Source organism: Hyla sarda, chromosome 1 (assembly GCF_029499605.1).
Source record: "Hyla sarda isolate aHylSar1 chromosome 1, aHylSar1.hap1, whole genome shotgun sequence".
Taxonomy (NCBI): domain Eukaryota; kingdom Metazoa; phylum Chordata; class Amphibia; order Anura; family Hylidae; genus Hyla; species Hyla sarda.
This window is the reverse complement of record NC_079189.1, coordinates 528,217,607-528,244,048: the sequence shown is the minus strand read 5'-3', so window position 1 is coordinate 528,244,048 and position 26,442 is coordinate 528,217,607. Positions and strand designations below refer to the sequence as shown.

General features: G+C 45.1%; 2 protein-coding genes across 2 annotated transcripts in view; both read right to left on the bottom strand.

Annotated features, from left to right (window-relative positions):
- The window catches only part of LOC130273987 (baculoviral IAP repeat-containing protein 1-like), a 173,715-nt gene that overhangs the window by 47,434 nt on the left and 99,839 nt on the right, over positions 1-26,442 (bottom strand). The window contains exons 9-14 of the mRNA XM_056521698.1: positions 26,072-26,242; positions 25,466-25,627; positions 11,661-11,747; positions 8,414-8,578; positions 8,234-8,335; positions 2,092-2,400 (exon numbers count right to left, since the gene is read on the bottom strand). Of these exons, the coding sequence (XP_056377673.1) occupies positions 2,092-2,400; positions 8,234-8,335; positions 8,414-8,578; positions 11,661-11,747; positions 25,466-25,627; positions 26,072-26,242 (996 nt within the window). The remainder of the gene's footprint in view (positions 1-2,091; positions 2,401-8,233; positions 8,336-8,413; positions 8,579-11,660; positions 11,748-25,465; positions 25,628-26,071; positions 26,243-26,442) is intronic.
- On the bottom strand, positions 1,817-26,307 carry LOC130291163 (baculoviral IAP repeat-containing protein 1b-like). Its single transcript, XM_056539642.1, has 5 exons — positions 26,072-26,307; positions 25,466-25,627; positions 11,661-11,747; positions 8,414-8,578; positions 1,817-2,400 (listed from the first exon to the last, which is right to left on the bottom strand). Exons 1-5 carry the CDS (start codon positions 26,124-26,126, stop codon positions 2,036-2,038), a joined length of 834 nt encoding a protein of 277 aa, XP_056395617.1. The 5' UTR covers positions 26,127-26,307; the 3' UTR covers positions 1,817-2,035.

The following is a 26,442-nucleotide window of genomic DNA, read 5'->3' as shown; positions in this document are numbered from 1 at the left end:
ATCAGTTGATTTAAAAAAAATAAAAAAAAATGTTTTCCACCGGAGTACAAAAAAGTTTCATGTCTGGTCTGTGAAACAACAGCTAACACTTTTTAGTGCATCAGACCTGTCATGAAACGTTTCTGTACTTTTTCATAGAAACGTGCTGAATTTTTTGCTTTATGTTTGGAATGCTATTTCCTTGGAGCCAGCAAACATATCATGTATGCTATTAGAGAATAAATAATTAGATTTACAGTATTTTAGGCCACTCTGTGAACAGTCCTATATGCATCCTTGTTACACTTTGCTTCATCCATAATTGTGGCAAAAATCTTTCGTTTTTTCCTCCTTACCTTTTAAAAATCATAACCCTTTCAATTTTGCACCTAAAATTCCATTTTATGGCTTATGTTTTGTGCCACCAATTCTACTTTGCAGTGACATTAGTAATTTTACCAAAAAATCCACAGCGAAACGGGAAAAAAATTCATTGTGTGAAAAAATTGAAGAAAAAAATGCCATTTTGTAACTTTTGGGGGCTTCCGTTTCTACGCAGTGCATTTTTGGGTAAAAATGACACCTTATATTTATTCTGTAGGTCCATATGATTAAAATTATGCCCTTCTTATATAGGTTTGATTTTGTTGTACTTCTGGAAAAAATCATAACTTCATGCACGAAAATAAATACGTTTAAAATTGTCATCTTTTGACCCCTATAACTTTTTTATTTTTCCGCGTATGAGGGCTCAATTTTTTGTGCAGTGATCTGAAGTTTTTAGCGATACCATTTTTGTATTGATCGGACTTTTTGATCGCTTTTTATTCATTTTTTCATTATATAAAAAGTGACCAAAAATACGCAATTTTGGACCTTAGAAATTTTTTGCGCATACATCATTGACCATGTGGTTTAATTAACAATATATTTTTATAGTTCGGACATTTCCGCACACGGTGATACCACATATGTTTATTTTTATCTTTATTTACAGTTTTTTTAAATGGGAAAAGGGGGGTAATTCTTACTTTTATTAGGGAAAGGGTTAAATGATCTTTTTATTAACTTTTTTCCACACTTTTTTGCAATGTTATAGCCCCCTCTAGTGGCTGTAATACTGCACACACTGACCTTCTAGATAGATCACTGCCATACATTACCATGGCAATGATCAGTGTTATTGGCGGTCAATTGCTCAAGCCTAGATTTCAGGCTTGGAGCAATCAATCGCCGATCGGACGCGCCAGAGGCAGGTAACGGACCCTCTGCTCGCGTTCTAGCTAATTGGGACATCACGATTTCACCGCGATGGTCCCGATCAGCCCGACTGAGTTGTCGAGAGTGTATTTTTGTCACTATAGAAGCGGCAATCAACTTTGAACGCCGCGTCAAAAGGGTTAATAGCGCGCGGCACAATGATCGGTGCTGCACACTATTAGCCCAGGATCCTGGCTTTCATTAGACCCGTGACCCCGCGATATAGACCGGGACCGGGCACAGGGTGTACAGGTACGCCCCGCGTCCTTAAGAGGTTAAAAATTCTATTTATAAATAATTATAAAAAATTATATAAGTGTGATTGTAGTAATTTCTTGACCTTCATACAATATTACCTTACTACATGCATTTTAGTCTTTTAATCTTACCATTACACATTTATTGGCAATTACATACAGTATGGGGGAGATTTATCAAAAGCTGTGTAGAGGAAGAATGGTGCGGTTGCCCATAGCAACCAGGTTGCTTCTTTCATTTTTCACAGAACTCTTTTAAAATGAAAGAAGCAATCTAGTTGGTTTCTATAGGAAACTGCACCATTTTTCCTCTGCACAGGTTTTGATAAATCTCCCCTATATGCAGGAGGCAAGTCTTAGGAAAAAATTTGGGAAATTACCCCTAGATTTCCACTCAGGGTCTGGGTCCTGCAGGACTCCTGCTAATCGGAACAGTGTTTCTGCTGTGAAAAAAAGTGCTAGAACTCCATTCCCTTGCGTTCCTGCAGGACTTAAGCCCTAAATATATGTTATTTTATGCAGCAGCATACCCTAGGCCTTCAATGCTCAATGGTTGGTGAAAAGGGCAAAACCCATTGCCAGTAAATAGTCAAACTCTTGGACTGAGGATGATTTTCTTTCATAGCATTGAACATGTTCAGATCATCTTCATCCAGCAGCCACCCGTACATTAATAAATTCACCAGACTGGGAAGTCTGGACACAAATTTGACAAAGGATGTCACGGTGGTTGCATGAGACTTGATCTGCTGAGTGTACATCCGGCTGATATCCAGATGTTTTAGCTCTGGCAGGTCTTTGGCCTGTTCAAAGAATGTTGTCCAACCAGATTCTGTTATATTAGAATTAACTTGCAGATCAAGACGTTGAAGATTTTTCAAATTTCCATATTTTGCTTCTTTCGCTATAAAATTAAAAAACAAAGGTATTTCATTTTTAAGAACTTTTAGAATTAACATTTTGAAATACTGTATATTAATAATCCAGTCCCTTGTTTGCATTGTTCAACCTAGACAGGATCATTTAACATCACATAGCTTATATCCTTGTGATCGCGTACTGATATCTACAAAATATCCTCAATCTACAGTGAAAGCTCCTGAGAAGACATCTCATGTTTTTTATGTGATCGATTTTTCTCCCATCATAGACTTTAAAAACTGCCCCTCTGTAAGTAGACCACTTTGTGAGCAAATTTTTAATAAGAACCCCTCTAAAACCCCACACATTGGACTATACGCTCTGAATCATCTGAAAGTACAGTAATCCCTCGAGATGCGATGGCCTCGACATACGTTATTTTCAACATACAATGGCCTCTCAGAGGCCATCGTATGTTGAAAGCAGTATCGACATACGATACTTTTTGTCGGGGCCATCATTAAAATTTGGCTGCCGCAGCTGCTACCGGACTACCGCTGGGCTATTAAACAGGTTTACATACCGGTGCATGCCAGAGCAGCTAACCCCCGTGGTGCCGGTGCAGCCTCCTTGCGGCGTGCGGATCCTCACTGTCATGTGACAATGTATTGTCACATGACAGTGACGTTGCTGGCCTGCGCCTCAGTCGAGGAGCGCCGCCGGGAGAGGAAGACGTGGAGCTGGTGAATGCTCATTTGCATGGCAGCGGCGGCGTTAACCCCTCACTCCATGGTAGCGGTGGCGTTAACCCCTCGTCCCATGGCAGCGGCAGTGTTATCGCTGCCGCGGGGTGAGGGGTTAACGCCGCCGCTGCCATGGGGTGAGGGGTTAACTTAACCCTTCACCCCATGGCAGCGGCAGTGTTAACACCTCATGCAGCGGCAACGATAAAACTGCCGCTGCCATGGGGTGAAGGGTCAAGTTAACCCCTCACCCCATGGCAGTGGTAGCATTAACCCTCCTCTCTTAAGCGCAGCACAAATCCCCAGGCCTGGCCCATAGCCCCACCAGGCCTGGCCCAAAGCCCCACCAGGCCTGGCCTAAAGCCCCACCAGGCCTGGCCCATAGCCCCACCAGGCCTGGCCCATGGCCCATAGCCCCACCAGGCCTGGCCCATAGCCCCACTAGGCCTGGCCCAAAGCCCCAGCAGGCCTGGCCCATAGCCCCACCAGGCCTGGCCCATAGCCCCACCAGTAAGCAAAAGAAAAGAGAAAAGGCCTAAGGAGGCGCCTAGTGCATTACCCTAAAAAAATTTTTTTTCAAAAACCCAAAATAAGGGGTCTAATAGATGGCCGCTCACCTGGAGCATATAGTATATACGCATATACCTCAGTTTGAGGTAATCATAGAGGAATCCGTGCAAGCCTATAGGTCTTCAGGATGGATCCAAAGGGAGATCCTGTTGATGAGCTTAATAATAGAAAAGATGACCTTTCATCAGGCGCTCGGAGGTCCAAGGAAATCTCACAACCAGGTCATGGAGGTGGATACGAATTCAAGCTTTATTAGTATACAACAACGTGTTTCGGGGTTAGCATACCCCTTCTTCATTGTTGCATTGTACTGTACAAATCTGTCAATCTGAAGAAGGGGTATGCTAACCCCGAAACGCGTTGTTGTATACTAATAAAGCTTGAATTCGTATCCACCTCCATGACCTGGTTGTGAGATTTCCTTGGACCTCCGAGTGCCTGATGAAAGGTCATCTTTTCTATTATTAAGCATAGCCCCACCAGGCCTGGCCCATAGCCCCACCAGGCCTGGCCCAAAGCCCCCACCTCGGGCCTGGCACAAAACCCCCACCTCGGGCCTGGCCCCTGGTTAAAATTTCATGGACTCAGGAACCAATTACCAGTTTTGCATAGAGATATGTACTCAACATTTGATGGTCTCGGGGCTCCGGAACCAATTACCAGTTTTCCATAGACATATGTACTCAGCATATGATGGTTTCAAGATATGATGGTCCTCCCGGAACCAATTACCATCATATCTTGAGGGACCACTTTATTACTCTGTATTACGAAACTAGAGCAAGAACAAGGAAGAGACTTACAAGGGACATAAAAACATGCTAGCTCTGATTTACTAAAAGTGAAGGGTTTTTGTTTGTTGTGGTTTTTTTTGTCCTCTTCTACTTACGTGTGTTATTTACTAACTTTACTGTTTTGTCCACACCAGAAGGAACAAAAAAATGTGGGAATAAACAACAGTGGCTCTTCAGGTCTGTGAACATCTGAGGCAAGAGACATCACCCCAACAACCAGCCACACAAAAGCATGAAATTTCCAAAGCATTTGCCGAATTCCTGAGAAATTGAGTTGGGTGTAAAATCTGCTCTGTGAACCATAACGATTTTATTTAAGAAATAACTCACTTTCCCAATTTGGGAATATCATTTGAGCGTGCATTTTGACACTGAGGCTGCGAAATAACGACAATATTCTACAGACCAGATAGAAGAAAAGGCTGAAAGTGGATTATGTTAGTAATCCTACAAATAAAGTTGTGCAATAAATATTGAATAAATCACAGATTGTTAGAAACTGTAAACTGTAACATTTCCACACATTTAAGGTATAAAAATCAAATATTTGTCCATATATCCTATCAAGTCAGGAATATAAGTTCAGATGAAATTAGAGTTAAGTGAACCAGTCTTTTTAATTTTGGTTTACCTACTTTATGCATATTGCCCATAAGAACCATGCTGGGGGAAAAAACAACCATTTTACCTGTTTTTGCACCAGCCTCTGGCAGTCGGGTTTTCAAAATTCACTCTTTTCTGCATTTTCGTTGGGTTTTGGACAAAAAAACTGAGTGATTTTTGAAAAATGTCAGGTTACGCCCATTTTTTGATAAGCCGCACCCCTTTGTAGAGTGATTTGTGAGAATGTAGACTATTTTTGTTCCAAACATGTTGCAAAAAGTCTCGCACAGGCGTGCGCCTAAATTTAGTCCACCAAACCCAATAAAAACTGTCAGGTTCGGCTTAGTAAATGAGGCCCGCTGTGTTCTTCGATATTATTTGTAATACACTGCTCAAAAAAATAAAAGGAGCACTTAAACAACACAATGTAACTCCAAGTTAATCACACATCTGTGAACTCACACCGTCCCCTCAGGAAGCCACACTGATTGACAATCAATTTCACATGCTATTGTGCAAATGGAACAGACAACAGGTGGAAATTATAGGCAATTAGCAAGACACCCCCAATAAAAGAGTAGTCCTGCAGGTGGTAACCACAGACCACTTCTCAGTTCCTATGCTTCTTGGCTGATGTTTTGGTCACTTTTTAATGCTGGCTGTACTTTCACTCTAGTGGTAGCATGAGACGAAGTCTACAACCCACACAAGTGGCTCAGGTAGTGCAGCTCATCCAGGATGGCACATCAATGTGAGCTGTGGCAAGAAGGTTTGCTGTGTCTGTCAGCAAAGTGTCCAGAGCATGGAGGCGCTACCAGGAGACAGGCCACTGCATCAGGAGACAGGGAGGAGGCCGTAGGAGGGCAACAACCCAGCAGCAGGACCGCTACCTCTGCCTTTGTGCAAGGAGGAGCAGAGGAGCACTGCAAAATGACCTCCATCAGGTCACAAATGTTCATGTGTCTACTCAAACAGTCAGAAACAGACTCCATGAGGGTGGTATGAGGGCCTAATGTCCACAAGGGGAGGGGGGGGGGTTGTGCTTACAGCCGAACACCGTGCAGGACGTTTGGCATTTGCCAGAGGACACCAAGATTGGCAAATTCGCCACTGGCGCAATGTGCTCTTCACAGATGAAAGCAGGTTCACACTGAGCACATGTGGCAGACGTGACAGAGTCTGGAGACGCCGTGGAGAATGTTCTGCTGCCTGCAACATCTTCCAGCATGACTGATTTAGCGGTGGGTCAGTAATGGTGTCGGGTGGCATTTCTTTGGGGGCCGCACAGCCCTCCATGTGCTTGCCGGAGGTAGCCTGACTGCCATTAGATACCAAGATGAGATCCTCAGACCCCTTGAGAGACCATATGCTGGTGCGGTTGGCCCTGGGTTCCTCCTAATACAAGACAATGCTAGACCTCATGTGGCTGGAGTATGTCAGTAGTTCCTGTAAGAAGAAGGCATTGATGCTATGGACTGGCCCCTAGACCTGAATCCGATTGAGCACATCTGGGACATCATGTCTCGCTCCATCCACCAACACCACGTTGCACCACAGACTGTCCAGGAGTTGGCGGATGCTTTAGTCCAGGTCTGGGAGCACATCCCTCAGGAAACCATCTGCCACCTCATCAGGAGCATGCCCAGGCATTGTAGGGAGGTCATACGGGCACGTGGAGGCCACACACACTACTGAGCCTCGTTTTGACTTGTTTTAAGGACATTACATCAAAGTTGGATCAGCCTGTAGTGTGGTTTCCCACTTAAAATTTTGAGTGTGACTCCATATACAGACCTCCATGGGTTGATAAATTTGATTTCCATTGATAATTTTTGTGTGATTTTGTTGTCAGCACATTCAAGTATGTAAAAACGAAAGTATTTTATACGATTAGTTCATTCGTTCATTCAGTTCTAGGATGTGTTATCTTAGTGTTCCCTTTATTTTTTTGAGCAGTGTATATTTCCCAAGAATATCTGTACATTTGATCTTTTTCCCCAAAGGTAAGGTGGTTGTAGGGCAGTGTACAAAGACCAAGGGCACAGGCAATGTCTAATCATTGTTTATGTAATTATAATTAGCAAGAAAACAAGAAAAATGGAGAAACATTTACACAGCAAAACTGTTACTTCCCTTTAGAATTTACTTCTGGGTTTTGCTATATTTACTATATGGTCATGTATTTGGACACCTAACTATTGTAACTATATACATTTTTTAGACATCACATGGGACTAAAACCATTACTTTTGACTTGCTGGACAGACTTGCTTTTGAGTCTGAATGTTCAGACCCCCACTAGTCACTAAAATAAGCCAGGAGAAGCACGCAGCTGAGCACTTCTCTCACTGGTTCTCTGCTCTCCTCCTCTCCCTGCGTTCTATACTAACAGACACTGCAACTCCGAACACAAGGATTCACAAATTCAGAAACAGTATAACCAATCTAAATCCACAGGGGGGTGCTTAGATCTTCTTAAAAGGCATGTGGAACTTCAGGGAACAATTTGCTTATAGAAGGAATGAAAAGTAACACTCACCCTTGGGTGGGTGCTACCTTTAATTCCTTCTATATGCACGTTGTTTTATACTATGGGGGAGATTCATCAAAACCTGTCCAGAGGAAAAGTTGCTCATAGTAACCAATCAGATTGCTTCTTTCATTTTTCATAGGCCTTTTCAAAAATGAAAGAAGTGATCTGATTGGTTACTATGGACAACTCAGCAACTTTTCTTCTGGACAGGTTTTGATAAATCTCCCCCTATGTCTATGGAGCCTGCCTTATCCAACAAGATTAGCAGAGTAGAAAGTCAGCTGCGTGCTTCTCCCACACCCAGACCCCAACTAATTCAAACTTTTGAATTGAATTCCAGTTCATTGTTGGTCTCCCAACCGCTGGGATACACACCATTGAATAGTGCTGACATCCTGGCCTGCACACACATTGATCTGCTGAAAGGATAAACCAAGGATTCTCAGTTCAAGGATTCTGTCCCTCTCAGTTTGTGGCAAGTGGTGACAACTGGCACATAGATGAACAGAAGGCATCATATGGCTGAAAAAATTTGCTTTATATCTGGCTTTTTTATAATTGAATCTGCTTCCACATGTCACAGGTAGGAGCTAGGTGGTTAAAAACTTGATCATTTGCAGATCTTAGCGTCACCTGATACTTCCTTGATTTGCATAACCTTACGGCTTCTCTTTGTTTCTTTGTGTGGCAATTTCAGTTTTGAGGAGTGTAGTTGGGAAACGAGTTTATTATCAGCTAAGATGTAATGGGGGTGAGAACCATGGTAAACACGTTAGAATAAAATGAAAAGAAACTTGCAGATCAATGACTTACCTAATAATGCAATACTATCATCATCTAATATCTCCAACATGGCGAGGAACCTGAGATTTGGAAGATTTTGAAATTGTTCAATTATTAGTTTGGCAGAATGAGCCATGCCAACTCCGACTGGCAGCCATAACTTCTCCAAGTAAAAAAGGGAGCCCAGTGCTATAGCTGACAAAGAGTATGTGGTAAATAACATAACACAAGGTTTGTTTTCTTGTATAGGTTCAAATCTCATAAACGGATGGCATACAATAGACTCGTAATGTTCCACTAACTATAAATCCTATTTTAAATGGCATATTTAATATTCTATGGCAGTTGGCAGCATGGCTGGCATTTTATTGAAAAAATGACTGAAAACAGGGGAAAAGTTTTAGACCGCGGGGGTTTCAACCACTGGGGATCCCCGAAATGTCATGCACGGGACGCTGGCTATGCCCAGGAACAGGGTGTTTCAACCCTCACACGAACCGGCGGCCGACACGACCCTTTATGTATCTCTATAGGAGGGCTGGAGATATAGCATTTGGCTATCTACGGCTACCACTCTGTGGGGGGGGTCGACATTCTCCATTCCCAGATACGGGTTCCCATGCAGGAGATCACAAGTGCCCCAATGGTTGGAACCCCAAACCCCTCCCGGCGATCTTAAACTTATCACGATAGTTCTCCTTTAATTATTGGCTCATCCTCTTGTATATACTTAAAGTGTAGCTCCCACCAAGTACTATATAATCTAATATGTCCCTACCTAGTAGTAATCTAGCCCTAACCCCCTACCTGGCTTCAAAATTTTTTTTCATCGCTTTAATAGAGCAGATTTAGTGCTTCTAAATCTGCTCTATAAAGCAGGGCAGGAAGCAGCGCTTCCCAACAGGCGCAACGTCACTGACGCCTTGCTGGGCGCTTGCTTCCGCCCTCACATCGTCTATGCATGAGTGTTATTTATCTAATAGGGTGCCTCCAGCTGTTTCCCAACTACAACTCCCAGCATGCATGCTGAGAATTGTAGTTGTGAAACAGCTGGAGGCACCCTATTGTCTAATGTCATAGTGCCACAAGAATGCCTCCCGCGAGCGCGATCGCTACCATCACCGCTAGCGGGGTCCCTGTGCCCACTAGCGGTGTCAAATGTGCCCCCCGCGAGAGCTACCTTCACCGCTAGCGGGGTCCCTGTGTCCACTAGCGGTGTCACAAGAATGCCGAGCACGGCTCTGTCCCTGTCAGCTCTCAGGGTACGGGAATAGATTTAAAAGCCTCGCGCGCGGCTAACGCAGGCGCAGCACTATGCAAATAGCGTAGGGCTAACGTAGGCAGCGCTAGGAGCCTGGTGTTAGCCCTACACTATTTGCGTATTACTGCGCATGCGCAGTACTACGTTAGCTGCGCGCAAGGCTTTTAAATATGTTCCCGTACCCTGAGAGCTGACAGGAACAGAGCCGCGCTCGGCATTCTTGTGACACCGCTAGTGGGCACAGGGACCCCGCTAGTGGTGATGGTAGCGATCGCGCTCGTGGGCACAGGGACAGGGTAACGGGGGTGGGCAGGGCCGTGCGCGAGGCCAGTGGAGCTGGCCAATGCGCGCAGCCCCAGCTATCAGCGTGCTCGCTCTCGCCTGTTTGATTGACAGGCGGGAGCGAGCACCGCAGTGCCTGAATTTCAACTCATTGCCAGGCTTAAATGAGTCGAAATTCAGTAGTGACGTCACTGCCAAATGCATTCGGCCACTAGGAGGGCGACCCCTAGTGGCCGAATTTAAAAGTGATTTTAAACTTGTTTAAAATCTCTTTTTTTCTATTAAAGTATATTAGAGATATGTTGTAGTACTTAAGTACTACAACATATCAATTTTTTTACTTCATGACAGTGCCCATTTAATTGTGTACCACCATATGAACAAGCATAAGACAAGTCTGTTAAAAAATCCAGAAAACTTTGCAGCTTAATAAATAAACCGGGATAATTTACCTGCACAGCACAGTGCTGGACAATCTTTTCCTATTTGCTATTGATTCAAATCTCTGATCTTTTCATGCTTAGGAGTAAAGAGGGTGGTCTTATCAAGTGACACTGCCCACTGACTTTTAGGAATGGAAAGAGCATGGCTTTTAATAAATAAGTTACTTTATGCTTAATATTTTCCCACAATAATAGATATCAGTCTGCTTAGCTTCTCCTGCTCCATAACATGATGCTGATAAATTACATAGGATTTTTACAGCAACAAATTCCCTTTAAACTCTTGTACCCCAATGCATATCTGTAAGGGTGCATTCACACCACTTTTTCTATATGCGGTCACGTGGTTGGCTCATTCAAATGAATGAGATGTGGGCCGGGTCCGGCTGGGATATGGGAGCGCCCGGTTTTGACACTTCCCAGCTGGACCCGGCCCACATCTCATTCATTTGAATGAACCGACCAGAGTCAGATAGTGAGTCATTTTTGCCCCGTAGCGGGTTCTGTGGCAAGACTGAAAACTGTGATATACTATGGTTTTCAGTCAGGCCACAAAACCAGATACGGGGGAAAAAATGAGTCGATCGCAGTCACTATCTAACTCCGGCCGGCTCATTCAAATGAATGAGATGCGGGCCAGCTCCGGTGACCGTATAAAGAAAAAGTGGTGTAAATGCACCATAACAAGGTTTATAGTTAAAAGGGGGGCTACAGCTGTCACGCCCCTCCCATAGGCTTGCATTGAGGGGGCGGAGTGTGACGTCACACGGGGGCGGAGCCGTGACATCACAATACTCCGGCCCTGTGATCGGCAGTCATCAGACCCGGAGCGAACATGCTCCGGGGGCTCATGGTAACGGGGTGCTGCATGAAAGATCACGGGGGTCCCCAGCGGCGGGACCCCCGCGATCAGGCATCTTATCCCCTATCCTTTGGATAGGGTATAAGATGTCTTAGCGCCGGAGTACCCCTTTAATATCTCAAGTCATGCAGTAGAAAGGGTTTTGTGCTCCCCTAAGCAATAACCCAAACTGAATATTTTTCTATTGCACTTAAAAGTCCATACTTTTTCATCCATAAGTATATAAAAAATGACCTATATATAAATACAGAACATAGATATTCACCACAGGTGCCCAAGTGCATCATCTACAACAGCTATGAGCTGGTACAGATTTCTGCTATAATTTACTTTTTAGTAATGCACTTCCCACCCACCTACACTAAACAAATGATAGGTTTTAATTTTAAAATCATAAAATATAATAAGGAAGTTTACTGCACACTTTACCAAAGGTCTCAGAAATATCTTTTGCCATTATTTTTTGTTTCGCCAAGTTCAGAATTTTCAGTCTGGTAAATTTCTTCATTGCAGAAGCTGTAAGGAAAAAGGATGAGTTAGTTAAAGTCTACAGCCGCATTAATCTGCATACAATTTTGTGTAACAAAGAGGTGAATATGAATAGATGATGGTAAACCTATGGATATTAGGTTAATGATTAAGTTGTAAGCTAACGCATATGTTGCCAGGAGGAATACCAGAAAAAAAGTGCAGTATAGAATTCTAAGATTATAGGATCATATTACTTTTTAATTGGGAATACAACTATTTACTAAAACAGACATATCAGGAAAGGACTAAGCTCATATAGCAGCAGATGAAGTCTACATGGCTGCTTAATGCAGAGCTGTGCACCCTCTGTGTGCTCAATTCATATTATTTTCCCATAAAAATACAAGGTGGTATTTATTGGCTCATACTATTTTTATTCACAGAAAGTGCTAGTCTAGTGACAAAAGATGTTTAGGTACAGTACAAATATCATCATTAATGCACTTACTAGTAGATTTACTACAATAATAAACACCCAGCACTATGGTATAGGTCATATATCATTTTATAGTATGGTGGGCCAGTGAATGATCCGAACCAGAATACTATGAAGGTCTATTTGACATATACTGTTCAAAAAAGGCCAAAGGCCACAGCACCAAATTGCAGCCTCTGGTTCTTGTGCAGAAGAGCTAGAATTTCTTGGTTACATAAAGCAACGTTTTGGCTCCATGTGAGCCTTTATCAAGCATGGACTTGGCATATACTGTAGTTATGAAGTAATCGACTTTCTTGTCATAAAAATTCAGAAAGATCAGGATGAATTCCTCCCAACAGATGTATACCATAAGCCCACGTCTACAGACTTATAGCTGCATGCCACATTGGCACATTTACATTCTTCTATATAAGCATTGCCTATTGGACAGTTTTTATATATCAAATGGAGTATTCTGGTGCAGAGTATTCCTGCTCCGTCCTGCCCGGGCTGCAAAATAAATGAAAACAAACCATCACTCACCTCCCTGGGTTCCCGCGGAGCGCCACTACTGCTGATCGGTCCTCCGGTCCATCCTCTTCATACTTCCGTGTGAACGAAGCGTCACATGGTGCTCAGCCTATCGCCGGCCGCTGCGATGTTCTGCCTCGGCCCATAATAGGATGAGCGCCATGTGATGCTTCATTACACACGGAAGTATGAAGAGGATGGACCGGAGGACCGATCAGCAGTAGTGTCGCTCCGCGGGAACCCAGGGAGATGAGTGATGGTTTATTTTCATTTATTTTGCAGCCCGGGCAGTAGGAAGCAGGAATACTCTGCACCAGAGTCCTCCTTTAAGAGGATATTCTCATCTGAGGATTGGTTTGTAAGACATAGTAGGGATCTTTAATTCCATTTTCTGGAAAAAGGTTATAGTAGATGAAGTCCTCTGTACATTACCATTGGTCTATAGATTCCTCTGTACTTTAAAACTGATCTGTGTCCACCTATGTTTGTGTAGAGTGTTCTGTGTCCAGTGTGAACTGTGTTCTATGTTTCCTGACCGGTTTAGAGTTTGACATTCAGTTCTTCTGTTCATCCCCTGCATCTCCTGTTTTTTGCTGTATACTTATTCAATATCTAGTCTTGTTCATTTATCTGCCTTTTATCTTGATTCTGGTTTCTGAACTGTATGTAAGTACACTGCTCAAAAAAATAAAGGGAACACTTAAACAACACAATGTAACTCCAAGTCAATCACACTTTTGTGAAATCACACTGTCCACTCAGGAACCAACACTGATTGACAATCAATTTCACATGCTGTTGTGCAAATGGAACAGACAACATGTGGAAATTATAGGCAATTAGCAAGACACCCCCAATAAAGGAGTGGTTCTGCAGGTGGTGACCACAGACACCTTCTAAGTTCCTATGCTGCTGATGTTTTGGCCACTTTTGAATGCTGGCAGTGCTTTCACTCTAGTGGTAGCATGAGACGAAGTCAACAACCCACACAAGTGGCTCAGGTAGTGCAGCTCATCCAGGATGGCACATCAATGCGAGCTGTGGCAAGAAGGTTTGCTGTGCCTGTCAGTGTAGTGTCCAGAGGAGGGAGGCGCTACCATGAGACAGGCTTGTACAGTATGAGACATGGTGGAGGCCGTAGGAGGGCAACAACCTAGCAGCAGGACCGCAATCTCTGCCTTTGCGCAAGGAGGAGCAGGAGGAGCACTGCCAGAGCCCTGCAAAATGACCTCCAGCAGGCCACAAATGTGTATGTGTCTACTCAAACGTCCATGAGGGACGTATGAGGGACCGACGTTCACAGGTGGGGGTTGTGCTTACAGCCAAACACCGTGCAGGACGTTTGGCATTTGCCAGAGAACACCAAGATTGGCAAATTCGCCACTGGCACCCTGGCACCATATATTGCCAGGAGGAATACCAGAAAAAAAGTGCAGTATAGAGTTCTAAGAATATAGGATCATATTACTTTTTAATTGGGAATACAACTATTTACTAAAACAGACATATCAGGAAAGGACTAAGCTCATATAGCAGCAGATGAAGGCTACATGGCTGCTTAATGCAGAGCTGTGCACCCTCTGTGTGCTCAATTCATATTATTTTCCCATAAAAATACAAGGTGGTATTTATTGGCTCATACTATTTTTATTCACAGAAAGTGCTAGTCTAGTGACAAAAGATGTTTAGGTACAGTACAAATATCATCATTAATGCACTTACTAGTAGATTTACTACAATAATAAATACCCAGCACTATGGTATAGGTCATATATCATTTTATAGTATGGTGGGCCAGTGAATGATCCGAACCAGAATACTATGAAGGTCTATTTGACATATACTGTTCAAAAAAAGCCAAAGGCCACAGCACCAAATTGCAGCCTCTGGTTCTTGTGCAGAAGAGCTAGAATTTCTTGGTTACATAAAGCAACGTTTTGGCTCCATGTGAGCCTTTATCAAGCATGTACTTGGCATATACTGTAGTTATGAAGTAATCGACTTTCTTGTCATAAAAATTCAGAAAGATCAGGATCAATTCCTCCCAACAGATGTATACCATAAGCCCACGTCTACAGACTTATAGCTGCATGCCACATTGGCACATTTACATTCTTCTATATAAGCATTGCCTATTGGACAGTTTTTATATATCAAATGGAGTATTCTGGTGCAGAGTATTCCTGCTCCGTCCTGCCCGGGCTGCAAAATAAATGAAAACAAACCATCACTCACCTCCCTGTGCTCTTCACAGATGAAAGCAGGTTCACACTGAGAACATGTGAAAGATGCGACAGAGTCTGGAGACGCTGTGGAGAACATTCTGCTGCCTGCAACATCCTAGCATGACCGGTTTAGCGGTGGGTCAGTGATGGTGTGGGGTGGCATTTCTTTGGGGGGTCGCACAGGCCTCCATGTGCTTGCCAGAGGTAGCCTGATTGCCATTAGGTACCGAGATTGCCATTAGGTACCGAGTACCTCAGTCCCCTTGTGAGACCATATGCTGGTGCGGTTGGCTCTGGGTTCCTCCTAATGCAAGACAATGCTAGACCACTTGTGGCTGGAGTGTATCAGCAGTTCGTACAAGAGGAAGGCATTGATGCTATGGACTGGCCCACTAGTTCCGCAGACCTGAATCTGATTGAGCACATCTGGGACATCATGCCACATTGCACCACAGACTGTCCAGGAGTTGGCGGATGCTTTAGTCCAGGTCTGGGAGGACATTCCACCTCATCAGGAGCATGCCCAGGCATTGTAGGGAGGTCATACAGGCACGTAGAGGCCACACACACACTACTGAGCCTCATTATGACTTGTTTTAAGGACATTACATCAAAGTTGGATCAGCCTGTAGTGTGGTTTTCCACTTTGATTTTGAGTGTGACTCCATATCCAGACCTCCATGGGTTGATAAATTTGTTTTCCATTGTTAATTTTTGCGTGATTTTGTTGTCAGCACATTTAACTATGTAAAGACGTAAGTATTTTATATAATTAGTTTATTCATTCAGATCTAGGATGTGTTATCTTAGTGTTCCCTTTATTTTTTGGAGCAGTGTATTTATATCCTGCCTTGTATATCTGTACTGTTTTTTGTATTCCTGTTATGTTTCTGACCTGTCCCCAACTATGTACTGTATTGTCTGTATATCTTTACACCCATTGCACTTTAGCAAAGTTGTCGATCCGCCGTTTAGGGCGGATGGGCAAGTAGGCAGGGAGAGTGTTTCTAGGGAAAGCTTAGGACTCATTCTCCCTGTCCACCCCCAGTCATTACAATAATTATGGTCAGTGAATCAGGCATCACCACAGTTATATCACCTGTGAAAGACTAAGGAAAAACCTGAAAACATGACCTGTTTGGGGGTATTGAGGACCGCACTTGAGAAATACTGCCATAGAGTATTTATACCATCTGATACTGATTGTATATTAGATGGTGCTTCCATGTGGTAGTACTGTTTAACAGTGATTGATATAGCTTTTGAGGCTGTGTCTTTTCCATAATATCATTAATTGTATCTATTTGGTGATACTCCAGTGTGTGCTGCCACATAAGTAACTTATTTTTATAATTTTATATGTAGGTTTATGCACCTCTGTACAGATATGTTGCAGACATTTCTATTTGTCTAAACAAATCTGCCATCTATGAATATACCCTATTGCCACTGTGTGCCTAGGAATTGAAATCTTTCTAACATGGCTACATGTTGTTGCTTCAGCTGTGTTCTATATGTCACGATGCCGGCTGGCAGGAGGTGGATCCTCTGTGCCAGAGAGGGATTGGCGAGGACCGCGCTAGTGGACCGGTTCTAAGCCACTACAGGTTTTCACCAGAGCCCGCCGCAAAGCGGGATGGTCTTGCTGCGGCGGTAGTGACCAGGTCGTATCCACTAGCAACGGCTCACCTCTCTGGCTGCTGAAGATGCTGAAGATAGGCGCGGTACAAGGGAGAAGGCAGAAGCAAGGTCGGACGTAGCAGAAGGTCGGGGGCAGGCGGCAAGGATCGTAGTCAGGGGCAACGGCAGGAGGTCAGGAACACGGACTAGGAACAGACAAGGGAACGCTTTCACTAGGCACAAGTGCAACAAGATCCGGCGAGGGAGTGCAAGGGAGGAGACTAGATATAGGGAAGTGCACAGGTGATTACCCTAATTGGAACCACTGCGCCAATCAGCGGCGCAGTGGCCCTTTAAATCGCAGAGACCCGGCGCGCGCGCGCCCTAGGGAGCGGGGCCGCGCGCGCCGGGACAGAACAGACGGGAAGCGAGTCAGGTAGGGGAGCCGGGGTGCGCATCGCGAGCGGGCGCTACCCGCATCGCGAATCGCATCCCGGCTGGCAGCGGGATCGCAGCGCCCCGGGTCAGAGGACGTGACCGGAGCACTGCAGCAGAGAGAGAGAAGCGAGCGCTCCGGGGAGGAGCGGGGACCCGGAGCGCTCGGCGTAACAGTACCCCCCCCCTTGGGTCTCCCCCTCTTCTTGGGGCCAAAGAACCTGAGGAAAAAAAACTCAATTTTTCCGTGATGAGGTCCGATGCAAATTAGGAGGGGTTGTGTGTGGAAACGTACGAGACAGTCCAATCTTTTATTGTAAAAACAATAGATGTAGAGGGGTCTGGCGAGACTGGTCACAGGAACGTAGAACCTGTTGATGAGAGAGGCCAAAAAAATTTTTCCTGCAGATCCGGAATACAAGAAGAGCATAGTAGAGAAGGAGAAGGTAGAGGCAGATATCCGCACAGGCACAGTAAGGCGTGGAGAAGCAGAGTTGACATCAAGAACTGTGTCACCTTTGTGCGGAGTCAGCGTACGTCTTTCCAGGCGGGGAGGACGGATAGGACAATCCTTCAGGAAGTGTTCGGTACCGGCATAGTACAGGCAAAGATTCTCCATGCGGCGTCGTGTCCTCTCTTGAGGTGTCAAGCAAGACCGGTCAACTTGCATAGCCTCCGCGGCGGGAAGCACAGGAACAGATTGCAGAGGACCAGAGGAGAGAGGAGCCGGAGAGAAAAAACGCTTCGTGCGAACAAAGTCCATATCCAGGCGGAGCTCCAGACGCCATCCGGAAGAACGCATGTCAATGCGAGTGGCTAGATGAATGAGTTCATGTAGGTCAGCAGGAGTCTCTCGTGCGGCCAGAACATCTTTAATGTTGCTGGATAGGCCTTTTTTAAAGGTCGCGCAGAGAATCTCACTATTCCAGGACAACTCGTAAGCAAGAGCACGGAACTGAATGGCGTACTCGCCAACGGAAGAAACACCCTGGGCCAGGTTCAGCAGGGCAATCTCGGCTGAAGAAGCTCGGGCAGGTTCCTCAAAGACACTTCGAATTTCCGAGAAGAAGGAGTGTACAGAGGCAGTGACGGGGTCATTGCGGTCCCAGAGCGGTGCGGCCCATGACAGGGCTTTTCCAGACAGAAGGCAGAACACGAAAGCCACCTTAGACCTTTCAGTAGGAAACTGGTCCGACATCATCTCCAAGTGCTGGGAACATTGCGAAAGAAAGCCACGGCAATACTTAGAGTCCCCATTAAATTTGTCCGGCAAGGACAGGCGGAGGCTAGGAGTGGCCACTCGCTGCGGAGGAGGTGCAGGAGCTGGCGGAGGAGAAGATTGCTGGAGAAGTTGCGACTGAAGTTGGTGCGAAATGGTGGACATTTCCGACAGCTGACGGGTTAGAAGGGCGATCTGTCGGGCTTGCTGGGCGGCCACCGTGGTGAGGTCAGCGACAACTGGCAGAGGAACTTCAGCGGGATCCATGGCCGGATCTACTGTCACGATGCCGGCTGGCAGGAGGTGGATCCTCTGTGCCAGAGAGGGATTGGCGAGGACCGCGCTAGTGGACCGGTTCTAAGCCACTACAGGTTTTCACCAGAGCCCGCCGCAAAGCGGGATGGTCTTGCTGCGGCGGTAGTGACCAGGTCGTATCCACTAGCAACGGCTCACCTCTCTGGCTGCTGAAGATGCTGAAGATAGGCGCGGTACAAGGGAGAAGGCAGAAGCAAGGTCGGACGTAGCAGAAGGTCGGGGGCAGGCGGCAAGGATCGTAGTCAGGGGCAACGGCAGGAGGTCAGGAACACGGACTAGGAACAGACAAGGGAACGCTTTCACTAGGCACAAGTGCAACAAGATCCGGCGAGGGAGTGCAAGGGAGGAGACTAGATATAGGGAAGTGCACAGGTGATTACCCTAATTGGAACCACTGCGCCAATCAGCGGCGCAGTGGCCCTTTAAATCGCAGAGACCCGGCGCGCGCGCGCCCTAGGGAGCGGGGCCGCGCGCGCCGGGACAGAACAGACGGGAAGCGAGTCAGGTAGGGGAGCCGGGGTGCGCATCGCGAGCGGGCGCTACCCGCATCGCGAATCGCATCCCGGCTGGCAGCGGGATCGCAGCGCCCCGGGTCAGAGGACGTGACCGGAGCGCTGCAGCAGAGAGAGAGAAGCGAGCGCTCCGGGGAGGAGCGGGGACCCGGAGCGCTCGGCGTAACACTATACTCTATCTGCCATCTTAATCAGAAATATGTGGTGTCTATGGTCCAGGGCCTATTCGCATGATTCAGTATATGTGAAGCTACACAAAGGTTAGCAAAGGCATTTAACTTTTTTGACTCAGTGACAGTCATACATCTACAGTAATGCTGCTTGAGGTCCTTAATAAACTTAGTGATGAGAACACCGGGAGCCATGATCAGGAATCAGCAATCCTATTACTACTATGACTATACAACTTCAATATGAAACCAATACAATAACATTTACAAAATGAACATTTTAATGATTTCATTTCAATCATTTATTTGTTATTTTTTAATTTTAGCTCAGCAAAGAGTGCACAGGCAGTGTATTGTGTATACAGGTCATTAGGGTGGTTCCCTTTTTAGTTACTTTAGTCTAGAGATGATTTCAAAAGTTTCCTGTTTTGCAATCATTATTATTTCTACATAATATACGTACATTCCTTTCAGATAGGCCATCAATATTAGATCGATGGGGTCTGACCCCCAGCACCCCTACAGATCATCTATTAATGTTTACCAGCTATTGTCCTTTGTCGTGGAATTATTAATTTGTCACATTGCCTTCATATTGTGCGATCTGGCATAGGTTCATGTGTTGTCAACTGGTCACCATAACTGCAGATGTGGTGGTTATTGATGGCACATGAAGGTGTCATATCTTCTGTAGGCTGAATCATTACCTTGTAACCTAATGCTGACTGTATGTATGGGCGTGGCTTTGTACTTTATGTATGGGCATGGCTTTGTACTGTATGTGTGGGCATGGCTTTGTACTTTATGTATGGGCATGGCTTTGTACTGTATGTGTGGGCATGGCTTTGTACTTTATGTGTGGGCATGGCTTTGTACTGTATGTGTGGGCATGGCTTTGTACTGTATGTATGGGCATGGCTTTGTACTGTATGTGGGAGTGGCTTTGTACTGTATGTATGGGCGTGGCTTTGTACTGTATGTATGGGCGTGGCTTTGTACTGTATATGGGAGTGGCTTTGTACTGTATGTGGGAGTGGCTTTGTACTGTATATGGGAGTGGCTTTGTACTGTATGTATGGGCATGGCTTTGTACTTTATGTATGGGCATGGCTTTGTACTGTATGTGTGGGCATGGCTTTGTACTTTATGTGTGGGCATGGCTTTGTACTGTATGTATGGGCATGGCTTTGTACTGTATGTGTGGGCATGGCTTTGTACTGTATGTATGGGCGTGGCTTTGTACTGTATGTGTGGGCATGGCTTTGTACTTTATGTATGGGCATGGCTTTGTACTGTATGTGGGAGTGGCTTTGTACTGTATGTATGGGCGTGGCTTTGTACTGTATGTATGGGCGTGGCTTTGTACTGTATATGGGAGTGGCTTTGTACTGTATGTGGGAGTGGCTTTGTAAACCCTCCCTTTTGTTAGGTATAAATAAACATAACCCACACTAACAAGGGGGGATTCTTCCTGAAGCTGGTGGGAGAAACCGTGTTGTTGGATCACAATATGTTGTTTGTGCTTCTTCAACTATGGCGAATTCGCTATCCTGGCAGACCGCACTGGGCCTGAATTATTACAAGTCTGGATTCCTACAACACCTTGCATGTGCAGTACTTGTTATCTTCTTCGAAATGGGACAGTGCTGCGGTTCCCTGCATTACCACTAGTAATAGTATGCTGCATACAAGGAGCAGCAACAGGTAACACTGAAGAGGCTGCAGAACTCACACAAGTGTGACAACTTCTTTAAATAGATATGCGTAACAAGGATCGGACTCCCGCAATCTAATATTACATTTTTTAAAGCCTGGACAAGATCTTTAAGCCACAACAACGTAAAATAAAGTTTTTCTTTCTATCACATAGCTCTGGAGACATTATGGCTTGTTGTTCTTTACAGCATTGCTTTGGTTAAATGTTTTAGGGCATGTGTTATTTGCACAGTATCTCAATGGGGTTGAGGTCTGGACAGTGGCTTAACTTTTTGGGGGATTTTATTAGAAGTACCTGGCTGCTCATTATTATCTTCATGATGGTAGAAATAGGAAGGGTGTACTTATTTTTTCTTTTGAATCTTAGTTAAATATGTTGTAAAAATTACCTTGCATTAAAATCTGTTTTGTGTAGGTACTAAGGGTTATTTGTTATAGAAGTTGTTAAGGAGCACACAATTATCTGTTATCTCTGGAGAAAGCTTCATTGGAAGATACATTATCCGTGACCAGGGCCGCCATCAGGGGGGTACAATCCATACACTTGTATGGGGCCCGGAGCTTCAGGGGGGGCCCGGCCATCCCTGGACCTTTTTATTTTTTAGTCAGTGAGTGGGCCCGCCAGTTATCTTGGGTCACACACGCTGGCGCTGCCGCGATGATGCTGCTTCTGCACATGGTCCTGTCTCTTTAGGTTTGCAGTGGTCGGTGGTAGGTTTGCAGTGGTCGGTGGTAGGTTTGCAGTGGTACTACTTACTCCCGCACTGCCGCTGCGCTGCCTGCGCATTGATACAGCCGCCGCCTCACAGTAGCGCTGTCACGGAGGCTGAGCAGAGGAGAGTCTCTCTGCTGCCTGCTTAGAAAGTCAGGTGCGCCGCCCGCAGCTCCGCTCCGCTGGCAGTAAGGATGGTGAATAGGTGAGTGGTGGGGTGGCAGTCCTAAATAAGCGCAATGCCGGCGCCATAATAAATGTATATACGAATCTAAATATATGATCATTTGGGGCTGTGGGGGCCCAGAGGCGAGCAGTTGCATAGCGCAGCAGGTGGCACTGGCAGCTGAGCTGAGCTGGGGCCTGCTGCCAGTGCCTTGGCAAAAGATTTGATGAGGACTCAGAGGCATTCAGGCATAAACTAATGGGGGCAACCATTTGCAGCAAAAAGGGGCCTACAACAACCATATAGTGGAAGTTGTGCCCCGGCCCATATAGTTGTTGTAGGCCCCTCTTTGCTAATAGTTTCCCCCAATATAGTTGTAGGCATCTCTGAGAGGGGCCTACCACAACTATGGTGGCAACTATTAACAGAGGGGCCTAACCAAATAATATGGAGCCCCCTATATAGTTTGGGTAGGCCTCTCTGTTCAAAGTTGCTGCTTGCTTCCATAAAGTTTGGGTAGGCCCCTCTGTTAAAGGAGTAGTGTGGTGAAAAATGACATCCCCTATCCAAGGATAGGGGATAAGTTATAGATCGTGGGGGGTCCAAGCACCTGGGCCCCCCGCGATCTCCTGCATGGGGCCGGAAGCTGACGTCTGTACCCCGCATGAAGCATGTATCTTTATGGGTACATAAAGGGGCATGTCGGATGGCGCTACGTGCAGGGTACGGCATGCCCCCCTTCCAGCCAACTTCCGGGACCCGTGCAGGAGATAGCGGGGGGCCCCAGTGCTTGGACCCCCCACGATCTATAACTTATCCAGTTATTTTTTACCAGACAACTCCTTTAATAGTTGGGAGTTAATATGGGAGTAAAAATACTAACAAAGGGGCCTACCCCAACTATATGAAACACATACCCTTAAACCCCTCTATATAGCTGTTATTGCATAACCCCTTAAATGAGTAGTCCAGTGCTGAAAAACTTATCCCCTATCCTTAGGATAGGGGATAAGTTTCAGATCGCGGGGGGTCCGACCGCTAGGGCCCCCCCGCGATCTCCTGTACGGGGCCCCCGGCAACTGTTGACCACCGCACGAAGCGGCGGCTGACACACACCCTCAATACAACTCTATGGCAGAGCCGGAGCGCTGCTTTCGGCAATCTCCGGCTCTGCCATAGAGTTGTATTGAGAGGGCGTGTCGGCTGCCACTTCGTGCGGTGATCAACACACCTGTATGGGGCTGCCAGGGGCCCCATACAGGAGATTGCGGGGGGCCCCAGCGGTCGGACCCCCACAATCTGAAACTTATCCCCTATCCTAAGGATAGGTTATAAGTTTTTCAGCACTGAACTACTCCTTTAACCCCTTAGTTTTTGCATTTTTGCATTTTTTTTTTTGCATTTTTGCTCTTTCCTCCTCCCCTTCTAAAAATCATATTGCTTTAAATTTTGCACCTACAGACCCATATAAGGGCTTGTTTTTTGCGTCACCAATTGTACTTTGCAATGACATCACTTATTTTATAATATAACCTGCGGTGAAACAAAAAAAAATTATTTGTGGGGTGAAAAAATGGGAAAAGGGGGGATGCTCCGGTGGAAAAACGTATCATTTTTTTTAAATCAACTGGTTTGTAAATTACTTCTATTAAAATGTTTTAATCCTTCCAGTACTTATTAGCTGCTGAACACACAGCTCTCTGCTGACATCACGAGTACAGTGCTCTCTGCTGACATCTCTGTCCATTCTAAAAACTATCCAGAGTAGGAGAAAATCCCCATAGCAAATATATGCTGCTCTGGACAGTTCCTCAAATGGCCAGAGATGTCAGCAGCGACCACTGTGCTCGTGATGTCAGCAGAGAGCTCTGTGTTCCAAAAAGAAAATAATTTCCTCTGTAGTATTCAGCAGCTAATAAGTACTGGAAGTACTAAGTATAGAAGTAATTTACAAATTTGTTTAACTTTCTGGCACCAGTTGATTTAAAAAAAAAAGTTTTCCACCGGAGTACCCCTTTAATGAACTTTTATAAAAAATAAAAAAAGTTTACACTTTTTATTTATTAATTAATTTTTTTGCCCCCATAGGGGGCTAAAGCATGCAATCTTCTGATTGCATACACTGATCAGTGATATGCCATTGCATAGCATTGATCATTGTAACCGGCGCAGTGAGCAGTAGATCGCCGATCGGACAACAGAGAAGCAGGTGAGAACCCTCCTGTCGTCCGGTAAGCTGATCGGGACATCGCGATTTTGTTTCGCGATAGCCCCGATCAGCTCCGCTGAGCTGCCGTGATACTTTCGTTTTAGATGCTGCGATCAACTTTGATGGCGGCGTCTAAAGGGTTAATGCCGGGCATCGGCCCTATCGGCCTTTCTTTGTAGTACTAAGAAGAAATTTTAAAAAAATTGGGTGTGGGTCGTAGGAGAGGTCTAGAGGTGGAGTCAGGGGCCTGTAGGCGGAGTCGGGGCGGGCAACCGCACGCGGGGGGGGACAGGTCTTTAGCTGTGTAAGGGGCCCCAAAATTCCTGATGGCGGCCCTGTCCATGGCTCAGCTATCGTGTCATAAATGTAGTATTAAATGGTGCATATACATTTTGACCATTTAATGTATGGTCTCATTGGGGCCACCATAATGGAAGAACATCTGTGTTCTGGTTCATACATGGGGTTAGGTTTACTCCCTCTTTATACTGTCTCTTTGTATGCTGTGTCCGTAACAAGCTGTACAGGTATTGATTGGCTCACAGGCGACCCTCAGGGTTGCTTTATCACCCTGCCATGTAACACCAACATTTACATCCGCAAGGCACTACTACTCCTAGATGCACTACAACACCTATAAGCCCACTCTCAATAGGAAAACCAGAAGTTAAGAGGAGCTATGCTTACAATGCTGCTGCCATCCCAGATCAGAAAACAGTTCAGGCTACTAGGGTGGCATAATGCATTTCTCCCAACTTTTGCAGAGAGAATAGAGGGCCACATTCCCTCTATAGAGGGACACATGCCTTCTAACCACACCCAATCGCTGCCCAAGAGCACCCTGTCTGCTCCTTAATAAAAAAGGAGAGGTTATGGAGGAGTGGAGAGGTTGGGAGGAAGGGAAGGGGATACAGCTGTTTCCTCTCCCTCTGTTGTTCTATCTCTTCCTTGTGCTGTGTACCCTCACCTTCCCTTTGCTCAGTGATCCAACTGCTATATAGGAGAGAAAAGATATATTGGGCAGAGCACATGAGAAGGGGAGGAATAAAGAAGTGCTGAACGATAGCAAGTATGCTGCTGCATCCTCCATCTCATCCTGTACTCTGTTCCCAGCCACATGCACCAACTCCCCCTTTTTACTGTACCCCTGCTGGTGGCTATTTGCAATAAACATCCAGGCTCAGTGCTCAGTATGAGCAGGCAGAAACACTGTTAAGAGCTGAGCCAGGATGCTTCAGTGTTGGAAACGACTGACCCTCTCCCTTCATGGTAGGGGCACCAGCTGAGGCGAGTCATTCATCTCACCTCATGGCAAAAATCCCACCTAGATATTTGTAACACTGGAGTATTCTTTTCTTGTAGAGGGGCATTTGGGCCCAGGTTCAGGTGGACCTGTTACTTCTGCAAACCCTATAGCTTCTCCCCTGATGACATAAATCACTGTAAAATTATTACCTATTAAAGCCATGTCACTGTCCTGTAGTCGTGTTCCACGTAGATCCAATTCTTTCAGCTTCTTACAAGTTGTGAGTGAGGTTACCAGGCCATTGCAGTCCTGAAGTTTTTTGAAATTTAGGTGCAGAATTTCCAGATCTACAAAGCTTTGGATAAATTTATCTGCAATAAAACAGATATTTGCATACAAAAAACTGTGTGGGTGACCGATCATCTGAGCATCATAGAAAAGAATATGAGAAAAGGATCAGGTAAACTTTCACTTAAAACTTTAAGGCAGGTTTAACACATAGCATAAAATTTACATAGCTGAAACAGCCTATAAATCTGCAACATAAGATAGGGCACACTGCAGATATGTAGTATCTGTATGTCTAGAGTCTGCTGCAGATTTTTGACTCTATAAGTGAATAGGCTTTATTAAAACCCTTTTCACTTACATTGTACTGTACTTTTACTGTATATAGACTTTCAGTATGGTTTCCATAATCAAAATTTGGGAGCACAACAGCAATATGTGAACCTGGGCTAAATGTGATTCTGTTTCAGACTAATACAGTATATGTACTAATAAAGACAATGATCTGCAGACATGATAAGACTTACCGAATTTTGCTGAATTAATATCACTTTCTGAACTCTGAAATACAATTTTCTTCATCCTTTTAAGTGTTTCAAAATCATCTGGTAAATTATCTACTATCTGTGTATTGTTTGGTAAGACAATGGATACTTCTTCCAAACATGTCAATTTATGAATGCTATGAACCAGCAACTCTGAAAGTACGGAAAAAATTAAGAGAATTAAAGAGAACCTGTCACATTAAATATGCAGTCCCTTCAGCAGGTATGTACAGATGATATATACAGATGATATATACAATACAGTACAATCTGCAGGCATCATGTTATAGAGCAGGAGGAGCTGAGCAGATGATATATACAATACAGTACAATCTGCAGACATCATGTTATAG